Here is a 25,219-nt window from a genome sequence, read left to right as displayed (position 1 = left end):
ATCAACATCCAGCAGCAGAGGAAGTAACACGTTTCAGGAGAGAACCCAAACTAATGAAGACTGTAGGTAATGCAGAAGCAACATTTTGGCTTGGGTGTATGGGTATTGAAGGCTAAGGTAAACAAGTTAGCAGTCCATTAGGTTAAAACATCCTTTATTCTATAATTGGAAGGGTCACAAGACTCATTTTAATTAAAGGCTGCAAAAAGGTTACCACTTCTACTTCAAAGCATTCTCAGATGTGATGAGTAGGTGGCTCTCAGTGTGGTGTCTAAGTTCCAATTTGGCATTTGCCTGTGGTACTACAACATGATCTGTTCACCCCCGAGAGCTGTCGTAATGGTGTTTGTCAGCACGCTGGTTGTCTGGTTTCACTGGTAAATACATGGAGCTTTTATTGCCTATTTGCTTTTGCGGAAATTGTCCTCAAATACACAGTAAAGACAGTAATGTTAGAAGGAGTTTGACAAAAGGTAGAGATAAACCTTTTGTCACAGAGTAAGGTCAACACCTACTAAATATTGTAGTTAATGGCTGAGAAAAATAAAATTATCATGAATAGCTATAAAATACAAACAAAATACAATGTCTGTTTTTCTATCTTTTGCTTGGGATGAAAATAATGACTTAAAAACAATGTCATATACATTGGCATTTTTTTTTTCATATTAGAATTTTATTTCTATTTTTATTGCATTGCAGAAACTCAACTTACTGTATGAAAGTGTCCATTTCGCTGACGGTGGGTGAAAATGATACTGGACTCTGCTACAATTCAAAGATGAAATACTTTGAAAAAGCTGAACTTAGCAAAAGCAAGGAAATTTCATGCCCTGAAATTGAGGATTTTTTGTTTCCATTTAGGGAGCCTGAAATTCTGTGGTATAAGGTAAGGAATGCAAAAGATTTTCACCTTCAACAAGATATTATGCAATGTTCTGATGATTTTCATGATCTAAATATGATATGAAGCTTGGATTGTTTTAAGATTTGTTAAGAACAGACAACAGAATCAAGAATGGCAAAGAATGAACTAAGTGAGAGAAAGAGATTCAAATGCTTTCTTTAATAAACTTTAGAGCTGGTGTTTTCTTAATATCCTTTTATGGATGTCACAAAGAATTGGCAGCTTTCTGCTAACAAGAGGGCTAAAAAAGAAAAGCATTACCAGTCTGTGCTGGTTTGATATGCTAAGGTAAAGCCATGTGAGCTGCTTATACAGCAACTGCTTGTGCTATACTAGGCTAAAGAGTGTGTTTCTAAAAACTCAGACATAAAATCTATTTGGAAGAATATAAATAAGATAGCTATGCATGCTGTTATCTGAATGAATGGCTTAATTTTACAGCATAAAATTCAGCAAAGACTTCCAAAACTTTGGTCTTTACATATTAGCTTTCACTTGCAAATATCAGTGATTTAATTGTTTTTATCAATAATTCTATTTCAATACTGTGTACTGATTTCTAGATCATTACTTAAGGGCCATGTTCTTGCAAATAGTACTGCCTGTGGGCAGCTCACTAGAGCTTCCATAAAAAGCAGCTTGAGTTCTGGGTTTCTTACCCTCTGCAGGAAATACTCAGTACCTCAGTACTGTAATGCACACAATTTGAAATCCCCAAACAGTTCAGGAAACCTGAAATTTAGATTCCGTGTATTTTGTCTACACAGATGGCTACAGATGTCTGCATATATAGGAAGTGCTAGTCTAACTATGTCCTGGTATGCATTCTAATTGTTTGTTAAAAGTCTGATAATATACTTGATTACATAAATGCATTTAAATATGGTACACAAGACTATGCTATCTAATAAGTAAAAACTTCTGGCCTAGAAGGATTCTGGCAGAATTAACTGACAGTATGTCTAAGATGGGTGGTATCTAACCAATTATTTGCTTATACTCATCTTGGATTTTGTGTTTGTAATACAAAATATACCTGAAGTTTCGTCATATTTAAAACTATGGCTGGCTTCTTAAACAAGAGCTCGGATTGGCTTTTTAAGAGTCATTGACAGTATTTGTGTGAATGAGCTCAAACAACCTCTTTAACATTTAAAAAAAGCCCTTGCTCTATAAACAATCATTATGCTAAGATAATCAAGCAAGATATTTTGTGACAATTCATCAAAAAATATTTTTCTTATGAAAAGCGCCAATCCCTTTTTCTAATAGCTTATAAATATACTGGTTAGCAATAAAAAAAAAAAAAAAACCAAACCCCAAACCCCAAAAAACTAGAAACACTAAAATATTCAAAGCTATTTCAAATAATACCAAGGTTAATTACCTGAAAATAAGTTAATCATTTTAGAGAGCTAAGAAACATGCATGCAAAAATGTATATTCTCTGTTACAGCATAAAAAGTCATGTTTAGGTAGTAAAGATTGAAATACTAACTCATTTTTGTAGATACAAAACTCACCTTTTGGTAAGAGTTCAGAGAGCTTTGATTCTAAGATGTTTTTAGAATGAGATATATAACAACCTCATTTCTCCTCATTCTCATCTTCCTCTGTTTCTCTACTTCTTTAAGTTATAATTTTCTTAATAAACAAATAATAATAAAAAAAATTCCTCTCCAACCTGTAGCTACTGGTAATATAACAGCCATGAATCACAGATGTAAGTGTAATGGCAAATAAGTAAATGTAATAGGAGCCCCTCAGCAAATTAATGTCAAAAGAAAACCACAAAAAGAATCAACTCCTTTTTCTTGTCAGAAGGCAAATACTAAGTCAACTGATAAAATCTATAGTCTTTTTTCTTTTTAATCAACACTTAACTAAACTGGATTTTTAGATATTTAGTGTATGTAAAGCTCATAACTAGCCTGAGGTCTTTCCTAGCTTTCTTGGCTTTGAGAAGCATTGCCAACAGTGGTCCAATTTAAGTGTAAGAACATAGTCACTAAAGTGTTATATTATCTTTAAACAGGAATGCAAGTCAAAGACGTGGAGATCAAGTATTTTGTTTAAAAAGGACACTCTTGTCATTCGGGAAGTTAGAGAGGATGACATTGGAAATTACACTTGTGAGTTAAAATATGGATTCTTTATTGTCAGAAGAACTACGGAATTAACAGTTACAGGTAATTACAGGCTCTTGCTATCTCTTATATTTGGAAAAAACATTGAATATTGTGATTTGAGTTGTATGTATTTGAGTCATTATACCTACATAAACTGCTTTTGCAGAAAACTTTGCTGTGTGCCTAGATACGAACGGTTGATACATCCAAGCTGTCCTGAACACTTCACGGTAATATGTGCAACATTTTGAACAAGTCTGAGTTTTGGTCTATTGCAAAAGCTTATGGGTAGGTCTTGTTTTTGAATGGAAAAGGTGGACAAGGAACAGGTAGCTTCAGCAAGCACTACCTCTAACAGAAAATAAGATCATTCTTCATGTGGTTAAATGCCTTGGAATAAAAGAATAGCTGTAGCTACAGCCCAATAGCAGTAGGTCTAGCCCAGTGAGACCATTGCAACTGGGTGATAGGTATGTAAGATGTAGTGTTGAAACAGGCAATGTCTGAAGCACAGTAATATTCTTCCTCTGGTATTCTCTCTCGGCTTTCTGTATTTTGTAGTTCAAGAACTTGCTGATCTCAGTTGTCATGTGCCATGGTTACCAATTAACCTATATTCCATTAGTCTGATTATTTTTTTAATATATTTATTCTTGGCTTCAAAAACATTTTGAAGTATCAAGTTCCACAGAATAATTATGTAACATAAATAAACTCTATAATTTAGAAAACAGCAATTGAAGAAGATGCATTCAATATAATCTGCATTTAAAACTACCATATCAATATGTAAAATCTATCATAGATGAAAACAAAATATATACCATAATAGTAATGTCCACAGTGGCAGAACAGTATGAAGAATAGCCCATTAAATTTTCAGTTCCTTACTAGACCTCTAACCTCTATTTTGCAAACGTGTAAAGAATATAGCTGAACATACACTTAAGGTAGAAAATTAGCCTCTAGAATTATAGGATGACATTGAAAGACAGGAGTACATCGTGATCTATGTAATGCAGTGCAGTTTCACAGTATATTCCCTAAAAGAAGGCAGAAATGGGATTTTCCTTGCAAACCAGAGGTGAACTAGATTCCTATGTTTGACAAAGATGTTTGCATTTGTAAGTTCTTTCACCTTCAAAGTACCGAATAAACCAAGAATCAGATCTTAGAGGAGTTCTGTGGCCTTTTCTTGTTCCTTTTTAGTATCTAATATATAAATATATTGCACACCGACAATTAGTAGCAGCATTCATGTTGTGCATTAGGCTGAATTGTAAGAGTTTCCTTTTATGGTGAAAAGTTTGTTTTCTGTTTTGACGTATCCCATTTGCCCTCCACATCATCAGAAATTATAGTGAATTATGGTTTGTAATTTTCTTCGAGTAGATTAGTCTGGAAATCATATTGCTTATGTTGTTTTGAGAGAATTCAAGTAATCAATCATATTTACTTAAGCTCAATATCCAGGATCTCTTCATAATTTTTCTTTTGTATGGAATTGATTTATTTGGTCAGTACAGACAGGCAATTACTGTCTAGTGATTAACCTCACAGTAAACATCCATATACTCAGTTTGATTGACTCTCATATGAAGAAAGCAGTGACAGTCTTCAAGAGTTTGATTTATACCAGAAGGAGGTTGCCAATTATCTTTTGCAATACATGATGTATGGATTTGAAGAGTACATACTCCTTCAGTCCTCAGGTGATCCCTTGTGTCCCTATCGTTGGTGCTCCACCACACAGCAGTATTTCAGACAGACTCAGACTGACAGAAAGGAGAAAGAAAAAAAGCATTGGAATCAGATGCATGTTACTTTTTGTAGTAATAGTTTAAAAAATGTAATTCATCACTTGTGATGTAGGTAGGAGTTCAGTATTTAATGTTTAACTAGACAGAGGCAGAAAGAGACTTGGCTGATTTTGATGTGCTAAAAATGAATGAATGCATACGGAGGGAATTATTCAGCTTCCATTCCACCTCTGCAAACCCCAGCAGATGTGAGGACAGCCTCCAAATTAGTAAACTGCTTGGGTAGTACCATAGGTCTTCATACCATCTTTATAGTATTACATGACTAACAGATTTACTCATAGTACTACTAATTTTATACTGCATCTGTATTGATGTCTTGATAAGAGTTTTTATCAATGCTTTATAGGAAGAAATTCATGCTTTAGGTGTCTGTCTTATGCTTTCTCTGTGAGCTGGAAAACAGTTTGAGTTGCCCTGGACATACATTGAGGAATATATAGAATAACTGGTGGCTGGAAGGAACAGCACACTTGTTTTGAAAAAGGAATTAAACTTTAATTCCGGAACTGAGAAATAAATGTTGTAAATGTCAAATTAAAAATAGAAAACTAAATTTATAGTTGATTACTTTATTAATGAAAACATAATTAATTGAAACAAAGGGATGATGTGTCTTTCTGACATACAGTCTCCAACATGTCTCCAGGCAGTATCAATAAATGATGACGTTTGTGTGAACCATTGCTAGGAACAAATTCCATCAATAAATCCCAGCTCTAGAAGAAGTGAAAAAATTATTTGTAAGACATCTGAAATTTGTCTGCCAAACATATATTTTATTTAGAATAAAAGAATTTCAAAAAATATGAGTAAGAATTACCAGTTTGCTTCAGACTTTTTAGAACATATGGGGAGTTGTAATGTGTTTATCAACTTGTAATGTGTTTAACAAAATGGGATTTATGAAAAATAACTCTCCATATTTGTTAGAATTACCTTGTGTAGTAATGGTGGATGTCACTTATTTTTTTCCATTTTCTGTATGCTTTGTTTCCATGTATGTATTTAAGTAAGATTGGAATTTGGACTTTCTACATTTCTTCCCTGGAATATACTGTCTTTCCTCCAGAAACAGGAAAAGAAAAAAAAAAAAAACCCAAACAAAAAAAACAACAAAACACTTCTGCTACAAGAAATCCATGAGCCAGATATTATATATGTATACATTTGTAGTATTCTATAGAAGCTGAAGATCCACCTTTGTGCATTATTACCATTGCCTAGTAAGAAATGAGATGGTTAATTATTTTGTTAAGAATCATAGGTATCTGGTTGTTGACATAACAAGATTCAGTGTGCTAAGCAGAGAGTAGAACTGGATTAAAGCAGCGTTCTTATCCTTCCTTCTACCTAGCAGAGGCAAGGAGAAACAGGCAGAATATCCAGAGAGCAGAGTTACATAATCATAGGGATAGTCTCCAATTACCTAAAATGTTCTTCCTTTGGCTCTCCAAAACTAAACTAGAATGAACAAGATAAAAATTATGATTTTGGAAAGTAGCATTATTTCAGTGGATAGCCTATCTCTGAACAATTTTTACTGAAAAAATTTTCTTCAGATTGGAAACTAGGTTTGGGCCCAGGCAGTCATGTGTACAAATGTCTTGAAGTTATTTCTTGTAAAGTCTTTTTTGCAGATGACAATTTAGGTGTTCTATAAATGAAATCAAAAGAAAAAGCTATTAAGACCTCCTGAGAATGATCCTTTGCTGAATTTGTGGGGTAGGAGAGACGTTCATAGAATCATAGAATTGTTTAGGTTGGAAAAGACCTTTAAGATCATCCAATCCAACCATTAACCTAACATTACCAAGTCCACCACTAAACCAATTAAGGGTAGAGTAGCATCCCCACACCTCCTGGCTTGGTGGCTGAATTATTTATAATGAAAGTAAAAACTAGGAATCATTAAGATTGGAAAGGACCTCTAAGATCATCATTCCAATCATCATGTTAAACTTTTCTGTCACAGACTTCTTGTGCTACTTTATGCAAATAATATATCTGTTCTTTGTTTCAAATGCACACAAGTTTGAATCTCCAATTCTGAAGTCATGGACACCATAGATCTACCTAAATTAGAATGGAAAACGTACTACTGAGGTGGCACATGCACATAACTACATATGAGGAATGTACCTTGTAAGTATGTTGAAAGTACACTGAGAGTGAGAGTAACCTGAAGTTCCTGGCAATTTTTTAGACAGGAGTGGGTTGCTCTTTTAATAAAAAAGGAAGAATAACATAGATCTTGTTGGAGAAGAAAAGATAGGGTGTCTTCAAATAATATGATTTATTGACCTTATAAACAGTCACAAAAAGCTCTCTTTCTAGTATTCCACACAGGATTAGAGTAGAAGGTAAAACATCTTCATGAGAGTTTGTTGGAAGAACAGGGCCATATATATAAGCAACTGCAATACTGTAAATTGAGTAGCAGCTCCTGGATTATGTAAGGCAGGCAGGGCGAGCCAGCTATGGCACTGGTGGGACTTGGCAGCAGCCTGCCTTCCTCACCTCTCCTTCTCTCTGGACAACTGTGGAAGACCATTAATTTCAGGATCACCTTTATTTCTGCACACAATGCACTTTGACAGCCTTGCTGTCTCCTATAGGGAAACCATTGTTGCTATTACAGGCTATTAAACTATGGACATAATTATATAGGCACATTATTTTCAGTATTGATGTTGTGTATGCTTGTTGTGAGAACCTCAGTGCTTCACACCTTACATAACCTATGCACCTCACAGTGGAATATGGAATGGCTCGTATTCTGATTTAGTATTAAAGTTGGGGGGAAAAAAAAAAAAAGGAGGAAATTCATACATTTTGAAAAAGGCCAAACTCACTTTATAGGTGCTACCCATCTCATCTAACTGTAGCAGCTGAAAATTCCTAAGCCATGGAAAAAGATGATTTCCCCTCTTTTTAAAGAATGAGAAAACAAATTGCCTTTTCTTAGCTTAAATTATAAGCACTGAGTACCACCTTAGGTACACCTTTAAAGTAACAATCATATTTAGTGCTCACATTTTTGATTTTATGAAAAAAGTCTTGTTAATGGGAGCAACATTGCACTAGCATTTGTAAATAATACACAAAATCTTCAAATGTTATGTATTTATTCCTTACGAAGAATAAGTATATACTTTACTTCTGATCCAGAATATGATTTGTTCTTATAATATGGATGTATCTTTCAGGTTTTTATTAGGATAATTCTTTTTGCTTTGATTTTAATGTTGTTTGGAAGATCTGTATCTCACACTGAAAATATATTTTCATCTAAGTGATTTGAATCGATTTCCTTACTGTTCTGAGATCTGACTTAGAAATTATCTGCTTTGCAAAATACAAACTACGCCCTGATTATTCTAGCTTGTAACTAATGAAAATATTCACATAAACAGCGTAATTGGTGGTTCTTGGTTTCTGGTTGTGTAATTACATGTTCTAAAAAGTCCTCCAATGTACAAAAACATTTGTAGACATTTATACCTTCAGATTTGTCAGATTAGCAATTTTTTCTTTTATATGTGCAATTTTAATTAAGGCATACCTGCTTTCTGTGACATACTTAATTAAGTGTATGTTCAGACTTGGGAAAGAATCATATTTTAACAGCATAGTATTAATTTAGTCACAGTGCACAACATGGGTCAAAAATATTTTCCAACAGTGATTTCTTTTAATTAAACATTAGGTTTAGTAATATTCTTTCTGTTACTTACACTACCAAGACATTTGCAAGCACAAACTCTTTCCACTTTTGCAGAATTTCCTTCAGGTCAAATGAAGTCCATTGTGGGTCTAAGAGAGAGTATATCTGTCCCCAATGCAATATCAAATAGTTCTCCATGATGAACGTCATAAAGCAAAAAGACCCCATCAGCCTTGCAGTTGGAGCATTACTTACTCAATTCCTCCATGACATTTTTAGTTTTAAATATTAAAATATCTTTTCTACTCTGTTAAAAGTGAGAAGCCCTTATACCTCGCAGATGGAATCAGAGCTAATCAGTATGTTCTTTCTCCTGAAGCCTTTCCTCAGAGATACCCTTTATTGTCTTTATTCATTGATTAGTCCCCTTAAAGTCCCCTTGAAAACAACTCCTGCTGGAATAAGCACAATTTTAGATTTAGAGATTTGAGCGTGTTCACAATCAAGCTTTAGCAATACTAAATTTAAAGCAAATTCACAATAGTCTTTTTATTATTTAAATTCAGTCTGCTTGGTTTAAAATATTTCTGCAATAATCTTGAAAGTGCCAGTTTACTCTTTTCCATCTGCTACCCATGTCTTTTTTTGTCTTTAGATTTTTTAGGGAAAAAAAAGGAATGTAATTTGTCTGTTTCACAGTTATACAGTAGTTGACTCTCTTAGTGTTGCTTAAAGGTTGGGATTTGTTGAATAAGATTTGTCTCTTTTGCTTTCTGACAGAATTTGTCTTCGTTAGCACAGTAGAAAATCTTAAATGACTATATGTAAGTGTGTATTTTTAGGGCTGAAAAGTCCACTGTGAAAATAAATAGTATGAAGAAATAATCATAATTAAATTGTATACCTAGCCTCACAGCTCACTACATTTAGATCTTATATACATAGCCAGTCACCTTTTTTTTTTTTTTTTTTTGGGGGGGGGGGGGTACTTTGAAGGTTTTAGCCTGATTTAAGTGGTCTGTATTCCAACTGTGTAAGACAAAACGTGCACCCTTTTTTTCCCCAAAATGTTGGCATTAATTCTTTCCAGTTCTGCTGCTCTTTCTTCCTCAATGCATTGGAATGCAGAAAGGTGCTGCAATAAGCATGTACCTGTTTCTTTTTAGCAGGTGCTAAGTGAGAAAAGTGTTAAAGAACAAAGATTTTTTTTTTTTTCCCCAAGCATTTAGAGCTTGAGAACAGACTCTGCTTGGTTTCTGCAGTTAATGACAGGGATGAACCATTTTGAATGCACCCAGCCCTTCCTTGCTTCAGCTGATCCTAATAATTATCAGAGCTGATGCTCATTCCTTTTGTTCATCATGAATTTAATTCAACTCCAGAACATATTCAGATAGAAATTCTATTTACCATTATTCTGTGCAAAGACTATTAAAATATAAAGCAAATAATAGACTCATTATGAAAGCAGCATGTTCAAAATACCACCCTAGCATTTTTATAATACATAAAATTCAGTAAGTTTAACAAATTAATGGCTGAAGAATGGGTTGGATTTTTTTTTTTAATTAGAAATGAACACTCTTCTTTTATAGTGCAGTCATTTTTGTATGGCTGAAAACAAGGGTCTAAATTAATCTCCTGTGTGCATTTGAGTAATAATAATCAGAATGTTATGTCGAGATTTGATTAAAAAATTGTCTATAAGTCTTCACTTAACATAGGCACTGTAAATGGGTTTAGTGGGTTATTCAAAACCATCCTTATATGAAGACAACAATGAGCAAAGCTTTATGTATTTTACTTCAAAGTAAGTGCAAATGATGTCATGTGCTATATGTTATAGGTTGGAAAATTATGAATTAGAAAACCAACTTCAGCAACTTAGCAAAACAATGGATGCATAAGTTAAAGGGAAAAAGACTTCCAGCTCTATTTTGAACCTTGTTGCTGGTGGCCTTCGGACATTTTTACTTTTGTGATGTGCCCAATTGGGGTGTTCACAAAGGCCAGCTTTACTAATTGGAGATTATTCCCATCCATGGTCACTGGAGAGAGAGAAGCTCCTCTAGGCAGTAATTCAGAGAAGTAGACAGTTAGGTGGTCAGAACTTCTCTTACAAGACAGTCTCTGTGGACTGTAGAAGGAGTAGAGTTTCCTCTGCCTAAAATTAGATCTGATTAATAAATTGTTCCTTTTGGGTGATATGTTGACATGCTTGTCATTCTGGATAAAGTCCTAATTCATACATAATATACCTCCTATAATATTCTATCCTTCTTGGTTGCTGTATTTTTCTGTTATTTGTCAAAAATTCCTCCAGGACATGGCCACTGTTTCTGACTTTCCTTATTTTACTGATGCTTTTCATACAAGTACACCTTATTTTGCACTTCCCTTGCTATAACCTAGGTCTTCCTCTCTACCTAATAGAGTATCTTCAGAAGAGGAGAAGTGATCAGTCTCTTGTGGCTTTTTTGTGTGGATAATGTGAAAATAGAACACTAGTTATAAAACCCTAAGACATATCAGAAATTTTTGTATTTAGTATGTTAAAGTAAGTTTCAGTATTTACAAGTTTATTTTAATCATCCTTGTTCACTGTGTGTCATGCCCGTTGATGCCTCTGTTTATCTCATACAATGTTAATGAATGGAAAAAATATGTATGACTTGTGATAGTTACTTGGGCAGACGCTACGAAACATTGTAATTGATGGTGCAGTCATGACTTCTGTTGGAGTTCTGTACTCCCTGTTGACGATATGGTGTCAGTGAAAGTTAAGGGGACATTTTAACATTTCTTTATCAGTAGAATAAATCTTCTTATTCCCTGATGAAAATGGGGAATTCCACTTAAATTAGATATTATGTAACAAGTGCAGTGTGTTGCTGTGGTATACTGTTGTTAAAATTATATAATTTTTGCTTATTTCTATGCATAGTGTTATTAGGAACCTAATGACTTTTTAAACTTGTATTACATTTTTTTCTTTTGTTGCAGGTTTTTTTCAATTGTGGCTTTGTGTGTAAGGTTAAAAACTAATGTAAAAAAATAATAACTCCAAACAAATGTGGTTTTTACATCATTTGAGAAAAATTTAGGGAAGTGCCATGTCTTGGTGTGATGGAAGTCTGTGTGAGTCAGTTTCCTTTTCTTCATGAGTCATATCAGAATATTGTCATATAAATACTTTGAGGAATTGTTACCATGGTGCTGCTTCCCATTGCTTCAGTTTAGAGTGGTGAAGTTGTTAAGATGGGCTCCATTCTACAGAGAGAAGGAAACTGTAGACAAAAATGTTTCTCACAAAACTGTTAGTGACTACTAAAGACATAAAAGACTTATAAACCCTTAGTTCAGTAAGACATTACAAAAATTAAATGAATCTGTTCTTAAGGCACCCAAGATGCTTGTTAAGGAACCTTTTAAAATGTAGTTAAATGACGTTCAATGTTAATGTTTCACAGTACTGCTATGGAATCACAAGACTTCATTTTACTTTTACGTTCCCCTAGAGTATGTTAAATCCAACAATATTGTCCTAACTGAGCATTTATCATTTCCCTATCTTTTCTTTGAAAGCTTTACATAATTTATGTGTACAGTGGAGTCTTCCAGGATGGTATTTTAATAAACTAGAATATAAAATGTACAAGTACGATAACATATGGACCTTGTCTTGCCTCCATCATTAAAAACATTCTGTACTCATCCTTAAAAACAATCTGTACTCATCCTTAAAAACAGTCTGTACACAATTACACGAACTAAATATTTAGCTTTTAAATGGAGGACAATTTTCCATTGTTTTCAATATCTTTCAATTGGCTTAGTCAAATTCTTAACTCAGAGCTACTAAGTGAAATGGTATTGGTACTACATATGTTCAGCGAGAAATCCCAGATAATACAGGTATCTGAAATCATTGCAAATGTTATTACAGGCAGAAAAACTTTGTTTAAAGAAGACAGACATCTCATTTTTACTGCAGCATTACCTGCTTGGCTACATCATTAAGAGAATAGTAACATCAAAATCATGTAGAAAGTATCTGAGATGTATTTCACTATATCAAAAGTATACTTATCTTAAAGAATATTCATGTCTTGGGATGAGCTCAGAAATATTGTCCTCTGCCCTTCAGCACCCCCAGAAAAAGAGTGATCAGGCTTTTTTCCATGTTGTTGTCTCATAGTATTAATTAACCATCTAAAATATCATATTATATAAACAATGGAAAACCAGTGCATAGCAAATTTAAGAAACAAGTTTTACTAGGAATTCTTTTACAAGTGTGAATCAAGAGTGAAATCTTGGTTTCTTTGAGATCAGTGGCAGTTTGCCCATTGACTTGACAGAGCCAATATTTCATCTTTCGGCTTTTTTGTTAAGAAAGATCAGAACTCAAATTCATTTAAAAAAGTGAAATCAGGTTTAAAAAAACCAAAAAACCCAACCCTGCAAATCACCTTGGTGTTTTATTGTTTACTCTGTCATGCAATTTCTTTCAATTAATTAATCAATTACTTTTTAAAAAGAAATTTAAAAATACCTTCATCATGTTTTAGTAACAGGAAAAAAGGCATGAACAATAGCTGCATAGTGACCAAGCAAACCAGAATGAACAGTAGATGAAATCTTTTTTACCAAAATAAAAGGGGAAAACCTGCCCATCTATTTTTACATGACTCTAAAACACAGGTTTTAATTTTGGATCTGGCTGAAACTGTAGTTCTTCCTAATTTACTCATTTGGTGAATAGTTTGATCCTATTCTTACTGGAATCAGTATGGATAAAACACCTACTGGCTTACTGGAAAAAGTACAGGGCTAAAATAAAGCAGCCAAGAGAACAAATTTTCTATCCTAGGGTGCTTTATCTGAAAAGTTTGAAAATGAAAGACATGTGAAAAGGAATAGGAATGAATAAATCAAAATTATATCATAATTTAACTTCTGATGTTTTACTTATCTGTGTGAGAGCTTAATATAGGAAAACAATGTCACCAACTTATTTTTTTCTGTGGGAAATTGATAACACATGGTAATTGTTTGAATATGAGAAAGAAATTGGAACCAGCAATGACATTTTTCATTTCTTTAATACAGTTTTTCTTTTCACTTTGGAGTATTATATTCACATCCAGAACTGCATTAATTTAAAAATATGAAATATAACTTCATAGGAACAAGATTGAGGAGTGGTATAAATCAGCAGATTTCCTCCATATTCTTTAAACAAAGTGGAGAGGGAGGAACTAAACCAGAAAAATGCCTGTGAATTTTCACCGTTTCTAAATCATTCTGTCTCTCCTCACTGCATCCTTCCCATGTTAAACAAGATGATGATATTTCTCCAGACACAGGACACGACGAGAAACATTCTCAGTCTTAATAAGCCCTTTATGGAGTCAACAGTCCCACAGCATAATTTTACTCAAGTTGTGGGAGGTTTATTTATGGTGCGTATATGATCTGTTGTGTGTTTTTTCTCTAGCGGTAAGATTCCTCTCACCTAACTTTAATACTTACAGCCATTTGCATATGAGCTAGTTGCTCTTTATAGCAATTCCATGGCATGACATGTCTCCTCCTAATGCCAATGTGTGAAACATCAGATGAGTTGTGTTACACAAAGTCCCACTTCCATCTTCTGACTATCAAAGGAGCTTTAGGTGACAAACTCCAATGTAGATTTATAATATAGGCATCTAAATTACATGAATCCTACTTTAAGTTTTCACAGTTGTTATGTTTATAATCTTTGGAAACGGTAAGCTGGCTCTACATAATATTTTGTTGTTATAAAAGAAGTCCAAAAATTAATGGCAGCTTTTTGCAACAGACAAGAACAAATCTGTAGTAGAAATGTTATTTGTTTTTTAGACTGAGATGTACAGCTGCAAAGAAAAAGCCAGCTTTTGGGTGTACAAGGCTGTCTTCAGATCTCAGGGGCTTAATATACCAGCTGGTCTAATAAAATATACTGCTTCTACCTTGTTTTGTCTAAGTCATCATGTCTATAACAATATTACTATATTATTGTTTTTCATGGTATTTATGTTTTCTTAGAATGGAGTCACAGCATGCATTTCTTTAAGCCAGATGCATTGTGCAAAATAAATATGGGGGTTTTATTAAAATATTACTGTTTTGATTCATTTTGGCAGCTAGAATAAACTGTGCTTCACATGTAATACAGAGCGTACACTTTTCCATTCTGTGCTTTCTTTGAAAGTGATGATTGTTGTTACAAGACAACTGAAAGCTTTCCTTTTATGTTTCACTATTCTGAATACAACTCACTAAACATAAAGAAAATTGAGTCCTCTCTGAAAACAAAGGTTTTGATTTGAGAGCTGTAGTAAACAGAGTAAATGTTTTATTAGTAAGTAGGTGGGTTACAGTGTTTCAGTGTAGAGATGGTAAATTTATTTTAAACTAGTACTTGTGTTCACTACTTACCAGTGTCTTCTAACAGGGCATTCTTAATGTTGATATCAACTGGCATTAATGCCCAGATGGGTAAAGAACTTGAGGAGAGATGTGATTTTTATTTTTCTGTCATACAGCTCTGCCAGGAATCCTCGTCTCTTCCACACACAGCACAGGAGGCAAGTGTTTCTCACTGTGAACACCTCCTGCTTCCTCCGCAGCTTTGTGCCTGGCACTAGAGGCCAAGCACCAGCTGCCTTACAGCAGTCCATGCTGGACCCATCCTAACTTACCAGCCCCCCTGAATCTGACACACTTTGTGATTTCAATGACCGAACCTGGTGTCTCTCATTTTGCCAAGCCTGCCCTCCTGAAAGCACAGACCGGCAACGCGCTTTGGGTCTTGGTGTCGCTTCCAAGATGTGCTTCGGCAGCGGCACCAGCGGGGACCTCCAAAGGGGCCACGCAGCCTCCCCACAAACGCTGCTGCAGTTGTTCCTGCCCTCCTGCAAACCACCACTCTGTGCATCCTCCCCTGTGTGAAACTTGAACAGTGGCAGCAGACAAGCCAAGGCTTAGTAGGAAGGCAGCACAAAAATAATCCGCTGTGGATGGAAGCCGCAGGGACCACTGCTTGTGCAGGGCTGGAGGGAGCACCTACCCACCACCACCCGAGAAACAGAGGGGCCACAGCTTCTGGCTGAGCAGTCACCCCTCCATGCAGTGGCAGAGCGTTTCTGAAACCCTGCTTTGATTTTTCAGGTGTTTTGTTCCTTGAAAACAATTCCATTAGTTTCTTAGAATTTTTGAGCTAGCATTCAGAATTCAAAAAGTCACTCATGAATAACTTGGCAAAGGGAAAAAAATGCATTGTGATAAGCTAATTTAAATAGAAATAGGCTCATTCCTTTGTGTGGGTTGCATATGCTTTTTAAAAAAAAAACAAACTCTAGATTTTTTTGAGCAATTTCAGTTTTCTGAGGAGCTACCCCGACACCTTCAGGAAAAAAGAAAAATAAGGCTAGGTGAACTGTTTGTCATTTCTGTACAGCTAGCAATATATAGGCTTTTTGGTCACATTTGAGGAATGACAGTTTCTCAGGATGAATGGGAGGGCAGGAACAGAGATTTAAGAAGAAAAGACACTTGCAAAATGTGGATAATGTCACATTTATTGGAAATTATGTGATCATAACAGAAAAAGCATTTATTTTTCCCTACTTTTGTGCACAAATAAAAAGCTGTACACTTAATAGGAAATAGTCCTATGCAGCTACTGTTCTGACAAAGACAGTCTCAAAGGATTGAAGGAGAAAAATATTTGAGCGAGCTATTCTGGCTTCTGAAAAGTCAAGGACATTTCAAAATACTTTTGCATGTGCTCTGTAATGCCTTATTCTAAAATAGTATAAATGCTAGTTGGCAGATTACTTCTCATATTTTCAAAAGCTAAATTCTGTATTGTTCTGCTCTAGGTGTCTTCTTGTCTATGTGGTTCATGAACATCCAGTGATCTGTCATAGTGGATTTGATATGCACATAAAGCTGAGGGAGGGAATGGTGATTTATAAACTCCACTCAGAAAGATATACAGGTATATATGCCTGCTATGGGGTGGACACAAAGCATAAAGCACTGAAGATGTCTTACTTTGTGCTGTAGTTTATGTAAGTTGGAAGAAAATACTAACTTTAAATACAAGTTCAGGGTCCTGTTATTACTTAAAAATTCCATGAGAAACATGATAATTTCTTTTAGTTGTCCGTGTTACTTGTTTTTTTCTGACCTGTCTTTTTAAAACAGCAGTTCTGAAAAATGTTACTTAATTCAACAAAGATAAAAAAACCTAAACAATATAAGTGACTCTTTTAGGTCTTACTGGCCGAATTCAAAGACTTTCATGACTTGAAAATTCTCTTTCCATTTTCAAATGTATGCCAAAGTAACTCTTCTAAAAAAAATTCCAGCTGACCAAGTTTCCTTATTAAACTGAGTGCTTCATAGTAGCAAAGGACAGAAAACTTGCATTAACTTGATTAAAAATACTATACTGAGTCAATAGAAAAATGATGAATCTACTCTTGGGATTTTAAAAGGATTTTGTGAGCAGAAAGGAGACTTTTTTAATAAGTAAATTGTTACAGAATGAATAGCTACATGTGTAGAAGGTCCTTATAGTTCCTACTCATGTGCATTATGGAATAGTAAATGAAATGAGTAGAGTATGAAATGCAGTTCTGGCTCAAGAACTGAATTGGAGGGGGTCTTAATTCTTGTTTGCTTATGGCAGTTGATAACATCTAGTTAAATTAACTGAAATACTGTTAAATTTTCAGGATATGGATTGTTTCTTCACCACACATCACAAAAGGGTATTTATTTTCTTAGAGGCCTTTCAGCATTATCAGCATGTTAGGATAGAAAAAAGTTGTTTTCTGCAATTTCAGCCATTAAAAGAGAAGCTAGGCCAGTGTTGCAATAGGTCTGTCATGCAATCAAAATACTGAAGTAGGTTTGCATTGATACTATTTGCATTTTCCTCCTTTATTGTAGCCTGTATAGGATTTTGAAAAAAAAAAAAAAAATCATTTGCACTGCAGTGGTGGATTGGTATGTTAAAAGATTTGAAAGAGGCTGAAAAGTGCCTCTACAAAGTTCATCTACAGCTAAGAGATATTTGATGATTTTTTACTTATTCAGATATAAAGAATATTCACATGACTTTTAAAATTAGTTTTACCTGTTGTACTTTTAATTAAAAATCTTTAAGAGTTTATAAACAAACACACATGCAGCCATTCATTAAATCTGAATGGAGCTCACTGATTACCAGTCAACAGAAAACATTCCCAGTTCAAACAAATCCTCTTTTTCTTCTCAAAAATCTTTGCTAAATTTTATCGGAGAGGAGAGGAGAGGAGAGGAGAGGAGAGGAGAGGAGAGGAGAGGAGAGGAGAGGAGAGGAGAGGAGAGGAGAGGAGAGGAGAGGAGAGGAGAGGAGAGGAGAGGAGAGGAGAGGAGAGGAGAGGAGAGGAGAGGAGAGAATAAATTGCTTGCATGTTTGTTGGTCTTGTGAGAAGATAAGAAAATACATATTTTTAACAGTATTTAGCTGTATTTAACCTTTACCAAATTTTGAGGAACACTTCTCTGAAGAAATATATGGTACTTTCTGCCCTGGGAGGAAAATACACTTTTAACAGGAGAAAGATAATTTAAAAATCTTGCTTAGAATATATTATTAGAAAGCTCTTCTATGAGATAAAAGGCAGATTTTCATGCCTACAGTGATTCGCAAACTCTTTTTCCTAAATAAGATGACAGTTTTTCTGAAGGCAAGGGAAAAGGTTGCTGTGAATTCAAGCCAAGACAGTAGCACCAGAGTGGGTAAACAGAACATTTGTTTGAGACAAACATATTTTTCCTTCTACCATGGCACAGAAGCTCAGGAAGACTCTAACAATACACTCTGAGAGATTCAGTGGGTATGGGAGAAAATTAATATGTGAAGATGGAAGGAGTAAGAAGCTTCCACTAGTAGAGATGAGAAAAACACACATAGGGAAGACAGTGATTTTTTTTCTAAAGAAGGCCTAGCGTAAATTTGTTTATGATTTTCCCTATTGCTGGAATCTGTACCATTTTTCACAAGATAGTATTGACACTGAAGACCATGGTGAGCTAGTCAGAAGGTGGGAATGTATTTAAGTGAATACAGTTGTATCTGCCATTGTGAATGGCTTCTGTAATCACAGCTTCTAAAACCCATTGTAGGTTTCAACAGTCCATGGTACAATGGAGCTTTTCAGAAGACAATAGTTGTCAACATTCCATTAAATAAAACAATATAAGTGGAATGAATATGCTTAGATTTATTTATACTCTGTATAACTGATTTATAAAAGAAATACTGGAGAGATAGAAAAACAAGAGGGCAAACCACTGTGAAAAATAATTAAACATATGTATAGTTGGGAAGGGTAAAATACTGCTACAGCTACAGTGAGGACTATTTGGCATTCTCTGAACTATTAAATGGGTTTTGTTTTTTAAGGTCGTATATTGAGATATTGCTATGATTATCAGAGATATCACACTGAAAGTTGATTCTAATTTCTGTTAAAAAAAAAGGTTATGTAAGGCTTTTAATTTATTGTTTATGTACCAACAAGCTCTATAACAGGTAATTTACAAGATTTGCTCAGTTGAAATTATAAGTAGTTAGATTCTGGGGAAGTTCAAAGGCGATGGATATTTAGTTAATTTTTTTACATTATGTATTTCTGTATCCAGCTGGTGAAGAATGCACCCTACCTGAATGTCACTGAAATGGTGCTTCTATGAAAGTTTACTGCCCAAGGTTTGTATAGACTGATCCAATGAAAACATCAGCTAAAAGCAGAGCTAGGCATCATTTACTTATTTAATAAATAATGATTTTTCCCCACAAAAGGTAGTTTTCACAATCATTTTAGAATGTATATGAAATCCGTTGAAGAGTTTTGCCTTTACCTGTCAGTTTTGCCTTTACCTGTCATCATGAAATATTTCAACTGCATTATGCAGCCTTTTCCTGTTTAAAAACTTTATAACCATTGGCCTCATGCTAAGTAACATAACAAGTGAATGGCTCCAAATTGCCTTTGAAACTGTTACTATGTCATGTACTGCATGATTTTGGTTTATTTGCTTAGTTACTTTTAATCTAGAAATGGCATTATGGCAAAACAAACAGTACTGTCAAATATACGAACCTATTTTCCTCCCTCCCTAAGGTTATGCTGGCTATCTATACAGACATTTGAGAAATACCTGTGCATCTTATGCCCAAATGTTAAATAATATTGAAATGTAAATGCATATTTCAGAATAAGTTTTTCAAAGATGAAATTAATGCTTAATGTGGCTTTATTATACAAATAACCTGTCACAGCCTGTAATCCTCCCTCTATCCTTGCCCTGCTGCACTGAAAAAAAGCCCAACACTTTAGCTAGGCAAAATGAGAAATATTTTTTGTTTTGTCTGGTAAAAATAAGGTGGGAATTTTGCATCGACATATCACATTGTTCTAAAATAACCCTGACTGGCCTTTGGAACTTGATTCCATGTCTGGTACTCCACTCAGGCATTGTCATAGGGGTTAGATCACAAGATGCAAAAATTTAAATGTGAGTCTGAAGCAGCTCTGCAGCTAGACAAGCACTTAGAATTCGTCTAATCTTTTTTTCATATGTCATCTGTAAGAAAGTGAACACTTACATTATAAATCAGGCTTTTAAACATTGCTTGCTAATGCCTTGTTTTCTTTCTAGGAGACTTATTTCTGCCTAACACAGCAGGAAAAATTAGCTAAGATTATTTAGTTTCTTTTTTTTCAGAATCATAAGTCTTAATGGTCAATGAATGTTAGACAAGGCAGATACTGCAGCAAATGAGGCTCAAAAAATCTTAGTAATACTACTGGTGATTAATTATTAGGATGTGCTGCTTGAAAAATCACACTGTTCACAGAGTTGTCTTCTGAGTGACATAATTCTGTTACTTGCACAGTGGTTCCATCAAATGATGACTCTTGTAACACTGCTAGAGTCAGTGATGTGTCACCTCTGTCTGGCAGTCACTCTTAAAAGACAGGTTTTTGTTACCAAGAAAACAAATAAGTAACATGTTCTAAGCAGCTGCTGTAATGCTTCATTACAAGAGCAGTAATAGGCAGGAGCTTTCTGGATGTGTCTAGCGAGTTCCAGGTTTGGAGATCTCTTAAAAAAATGTCTTTAGTTTCACTGCTGTGAATTCAAAGACTCAAAACTCAAAATCTCTCTTCATCTCTCGATCATCTGTAGCAAATTCAGAAGGAGAGGCACTAATTTTCTGTTTATAAATTAACAGGCTTGTCTCATTGTGATTCCTGTCTGACAAATGTCTACTTCACAAAAAAATGCTATTACAGTCAGCAATAATTGGCATCCTCATTGGTAAGCTCAGCAGTGAAGAGACTTGAATAGTTTTGGAGGCTGAACTACCAGCCTCACTGTTATGTGGAGGTCCAGAAGTACATTAGACAAGGAGGGGTGGAGAAACCTTCTCTTCTGCTCTGGTTTGTAGATAAATAAAATAATTTGTTTCATGGTATCATGATCATTCGCTACTCAGGACAAAGAACTTCATTTATAATTAAGTGGGCTATGTCCTGTTTCTAAACTTTTTTGCAGTAGTTTGCCTGAAGCTTTTATAGAAATGGAAAAATTACTCTTGAATTTCAAATCAAGATGTTTTTTAAAATGTCACCTAGGTTCAAATTCTTTTTCTCACGTGGAAAGGAAGAAAAGAGTTGTGGTATTCCCTTATGTCACTACAAGATTCCTTTAGCCCACCTGTATTTTGCAGCCACATAGTTCAGAAGCTGACAGTAGGTATTAGTTTGTGCACTAACTCTTGACAGGGGCCTGAAGAGATGATCAGTCTTTGCTATTTGTATTTGAAACTCACTGTTCCTGTAATCAGGATCCTAGATTTCACTTGGTATTCTCTGGAGGCTCTGTGAGGTGTTACTTCACAAAATAATTTTGTAGAATTAAAATGAAGTTGGACACAGTTATTATGAGACCGGTGTGGGTGTATATATATATATATTTAATGGTATTAATTTTATAAACTGGTTAAATTGTTAATCCTTTTACTGAATTTTTAGATAATCGTTTTCAAATAGCAATTTATAGGGTGAAAATCAGTATTAGCATTCAGAAAGGCAGTATTACTTCAAAACAAACAAACAAATAAATAAAACCCCACCAACTAACAGGAAAACTGTTAGTGATAACCTGTCCCGCCTATCCCAAAATGTGAAGGGAAGGCAGAACATTTGTACTCTTGCTGTCAGTGTTCCACCCAAATTTAAAGCCATTGTCTTTAAGTTCACAGCTGCATTGCACTTCTATTGCTCTTATCTCACCAATGCTACTGCAAAAGGAAACACTGAACTTTGCTGTGAGAGCTGAGACCGACATCGAAATTTTCTGGAAAGGTCAGCCGAAATATTCCCATGCTGCTCCCAGTCTCTCTCTCCCTGCTGGCTCTCAGGCGGCTCAGAGCCCTGCTCCTCAGAGGCAAGCTGAGCGAAATGCTTTCCAGCAGCACCCACTTGGTGGTTGTTTCTCTGTCTAAAGATGCCAGTGCTTCTAGACTAGGCAACATGTCAAACTGGCAGTGAAAACTGCACAATGCACAGTTGCCTATGACTGTCAAACCTTATGCTGTTGATGCAACAGGTAAACCTCAAGGAGTGGTGTTGGCAGGTAAGAGCCACTCATTTCTAGCTAATCTAGATTTTTCTAGTCAACTGCAGGCTTTTACGAGGACAGGTTGGACGTGACAGTGCTAGGACTAACCATTAACTTTGTACTCAGTAAAATGCAGAAATTTTTCTCTGAAGCATCTTTCAATTGCTTTATTACAAATACAGACATGCCGCACTTCTTTGTGTGCTTGTCTTTCCAGTCACAAATTCTTCTGATCAGATTCTGAGGGAAAGAAAAGTCTTCAGATATTGACTTCAGATTCCGTTATTCCAGCCAGATTCATAACTTTATTATGTTCCAAACAGCATGTGGACATCAAAGTCATGTAGCATTCACCCTGAATGATTTATAGGAAGACATTTTCTTTTAAAGTTAAACTAACTCGTTCAAAAACTAAAACATTTTGAATTAATGCTTCTCTTAGTTTCAGAACTGCAGGCATAGGAAAGGAAAGATATGAAGTATGAAGAGCTACAGGATAGTTAGTTACAACTTTATTTACTCAGTAGGTATTGCCTGGATACTAGTGCAGGCTGCAGTTCCTTCCTAGGTCATCATCCTTCATGGAAAACTTTCATTAGCCCTTTGCTGACCCTCAGACTATTTCTAGAACTACATTCCCTTCCCCTCACATGGCAGTGAAAAGGTTGGTCAAATGGGACTGTCATTCTGCTTCCCCAGGAGGTCAAGGCTTAGCGTTAAAAAAATACCTCCTTCTCTTCCATTAGTGCTGCTTTGGGGCAAGTGAAAGATGACCCTTGGATCAAGACCAAGCTGTCTGTAAACTCTGACTTTTCTTCAGATAATCCTTTGCTCTCTGAGTCTTGCTAATCAAGGAATTAGACCTTATGAAGTGAAAATAGGCAGAAGATTCATAGATCCATGTATGCATACATAGGTACACACACAGATACAAGGAAGCAAGAATAAATAATATGGTTGTTCAGACCTGAAACATACTTCCTATGAACCCAATTTTTCCCCTAATTTTGACCTAAACTGAAAATATTGCATTTTTCTTGGTCATCTCTGATGCCAGTCATGGTACTTTGGGCTTTTAGCAACCATTTTTAATTGTCAGCGATTCTCATATTTAACATATTAAGTATAAATACCCAGTAGGTTCTAGTCATTCGCTTCACTATGGCACTGCTGGCTTGTTTAGAATCACCTACCAGCAAAATAAAAATTAAAAAAATAAATTTGTTCACTGTATTCTCTTATGATTTCACTTAAATAAATTTTCATGGAATCAGTTTAGAACTGTGTTCATGTGAAAGAGCGGAACATAGTCAAAGTGGAGTAGCACTAGACATTACATTGAAAAAGGGAGTGAACATTCAAAATTTGCTTTTCAATAAGTAAGTATATAAATAAGCTTTATAAACACGGAAAGAAGTGATTAAAAAATTAATTCATTTGGAAAGAGTCTGTGCAGCAAAATAGCCTTAGAATGACAGTCCTATTCTCTCAAAACAGTGTCTGCAATACTTTCCAGTTCCTTGAAAAAAAAAAATAGACTGACAGAGGAAAAAAGGACATGATGTTAAGCTAAATACATTTTCTTCTCCATTTTCTTCTGTTCCTTAAAGGAATGGTATTTTTATTTCGGGTCCCTACACAAAAATTGTAATGAAATATTATTAACTGTGAAAATATGAAGCAGAAGTGACTGCTTGAAGGAGGAACGGATATTTCCTCTGTATTGGTATTTAAAATAGGTCTCAGATTGGAAAAGACTTCTCTAATATGATAGGCTGCAGCTAATTAGAGATATTAAACTATTGCTGAAATTGCTATTTCTAAAAATAATTATTACCACTGAAATTCCAAGAAAGCTTGTTGGTTTTTTTGTTTGGGGTGGTTTTGTTTGGTTGGTTTTTTTTTTTTAATAAACCATTTTGAATTCAGACTAATATTTTATTAGAACACTATATAGTAAGTTTTCCAAGCAGTCTCTTTTCTAATTGTTTGCTTTGAGATATAGATGTTAAAGTAGTAATGATAGTGGCCAATACGGGGGGGGGAAAAGGAGCATGAATGTATATAACCTTACTTGTATTCTCAAAGAAGAGAAATTTGTGCTTACAAAAATAGGATGGTGTTAAAGGACCCTTTGACAGCAACTTCCTTCCTATTTCTGTTTCACAGTAACTGAGAAATTATGGTTCTTTCCTCATAGTGAGAGATGGAAGTTAGTAGGGCATTTCCTCTCTGAAAAAAATGACTCTCAGATAGGGCCATGGTTTGGCAAGCCAGACCTCACCGGCACGACTGATTGGTGGCTGCCTGCTTGTAAAGACTGAAATTATGACCTTGTATGTATCACAATTATGTTTCAAAGCATAAGATCTCTAGCCTGGCCCTAATTGTGATTTTAGATAAGGTTTAGCTATAAGAAAGGAAAAAAAAATCTCATAAATTGCCTGTTTATACTGATATCCAAGCTACAATTACCAGCTTCCTTCATGAGGCATTTATGTCCATTAGAAACTCCATGCTCTGTTAAACTTCCATTAGAAAAAGCACATTTGTGCAAAAGAATCTTTAAAGGTTTGTATTGATGTGAGACTGTTTTATTTGTTAGTTGGCACTGGAACTGACTGATATTTGCATCTATCAGTTACTTTCAGCATAGCTTAATCCTCTCTGGGGAAATAAATCTATCATCCAACTGAGTAGAAGTCCCTGTTATCACAAAGCCTGCTGCCAATAGCTGGAGTCAATTTGAGCTGTTACTGATTTTTAGTTTTTGAATTCAACCAGAAGATGTGTAACACACAGAGATATATTAGTATTTTCAGTACAGATCATAAGGTATGAAAAGGCTCTTGGATAATTTTATTAAGAAAGAAAGAGCATTAATGTTCTTTATATGAGCTTTTATAAAACCACAATGACTTGTTTGAATAGGTGTGCAGAGTAACTTTTAACGGGGCATAATATTTGTATTTACTAT

General features: G+C 35.0%; 1 protein-coding gene across 1 annotated transcript in view; it reads left to right on the top strand.

The window, feature by feature from the left end:
* The window catches only part of IL1RAPL1 (interleukin 1 receptor accessory protein like 1), a 380,887-nt gene that overhangs the window by 92,078 nt on the left and 263,590 nt on the right, over nt 1–25,219 (top strand). Inside the window, exons 4-5 of the mRNA XM_075714842.1 lie at nt 703–889; nt 2,943–3,096. Coding sequence (XP_075570957.1) covers nt 703–889; nt 2,943–3,096 — 341 coding nt within the window. The remainder of the gene's footprint in view (nt 1–702; nt 890–2,942; nt 3,097–25,219) is intronic.

Source organism: Pelecanus crispus, chromosome 1, assembly GCF_030463565.1.
Source record: "Pelecanus crispus isolate bPelCri1 chromosome 1, bPelCri1.pri, whole genome shotgun sequence".
NCBI lineage: Eukaryota > Metazoa > Chordata > Aves > Pelecaniformes > Pelecanidae > Pelecanus > Pelecanus crispus.
This window is presented reverse-complemented; position numbering and strand designations above follow the sequence as displayed.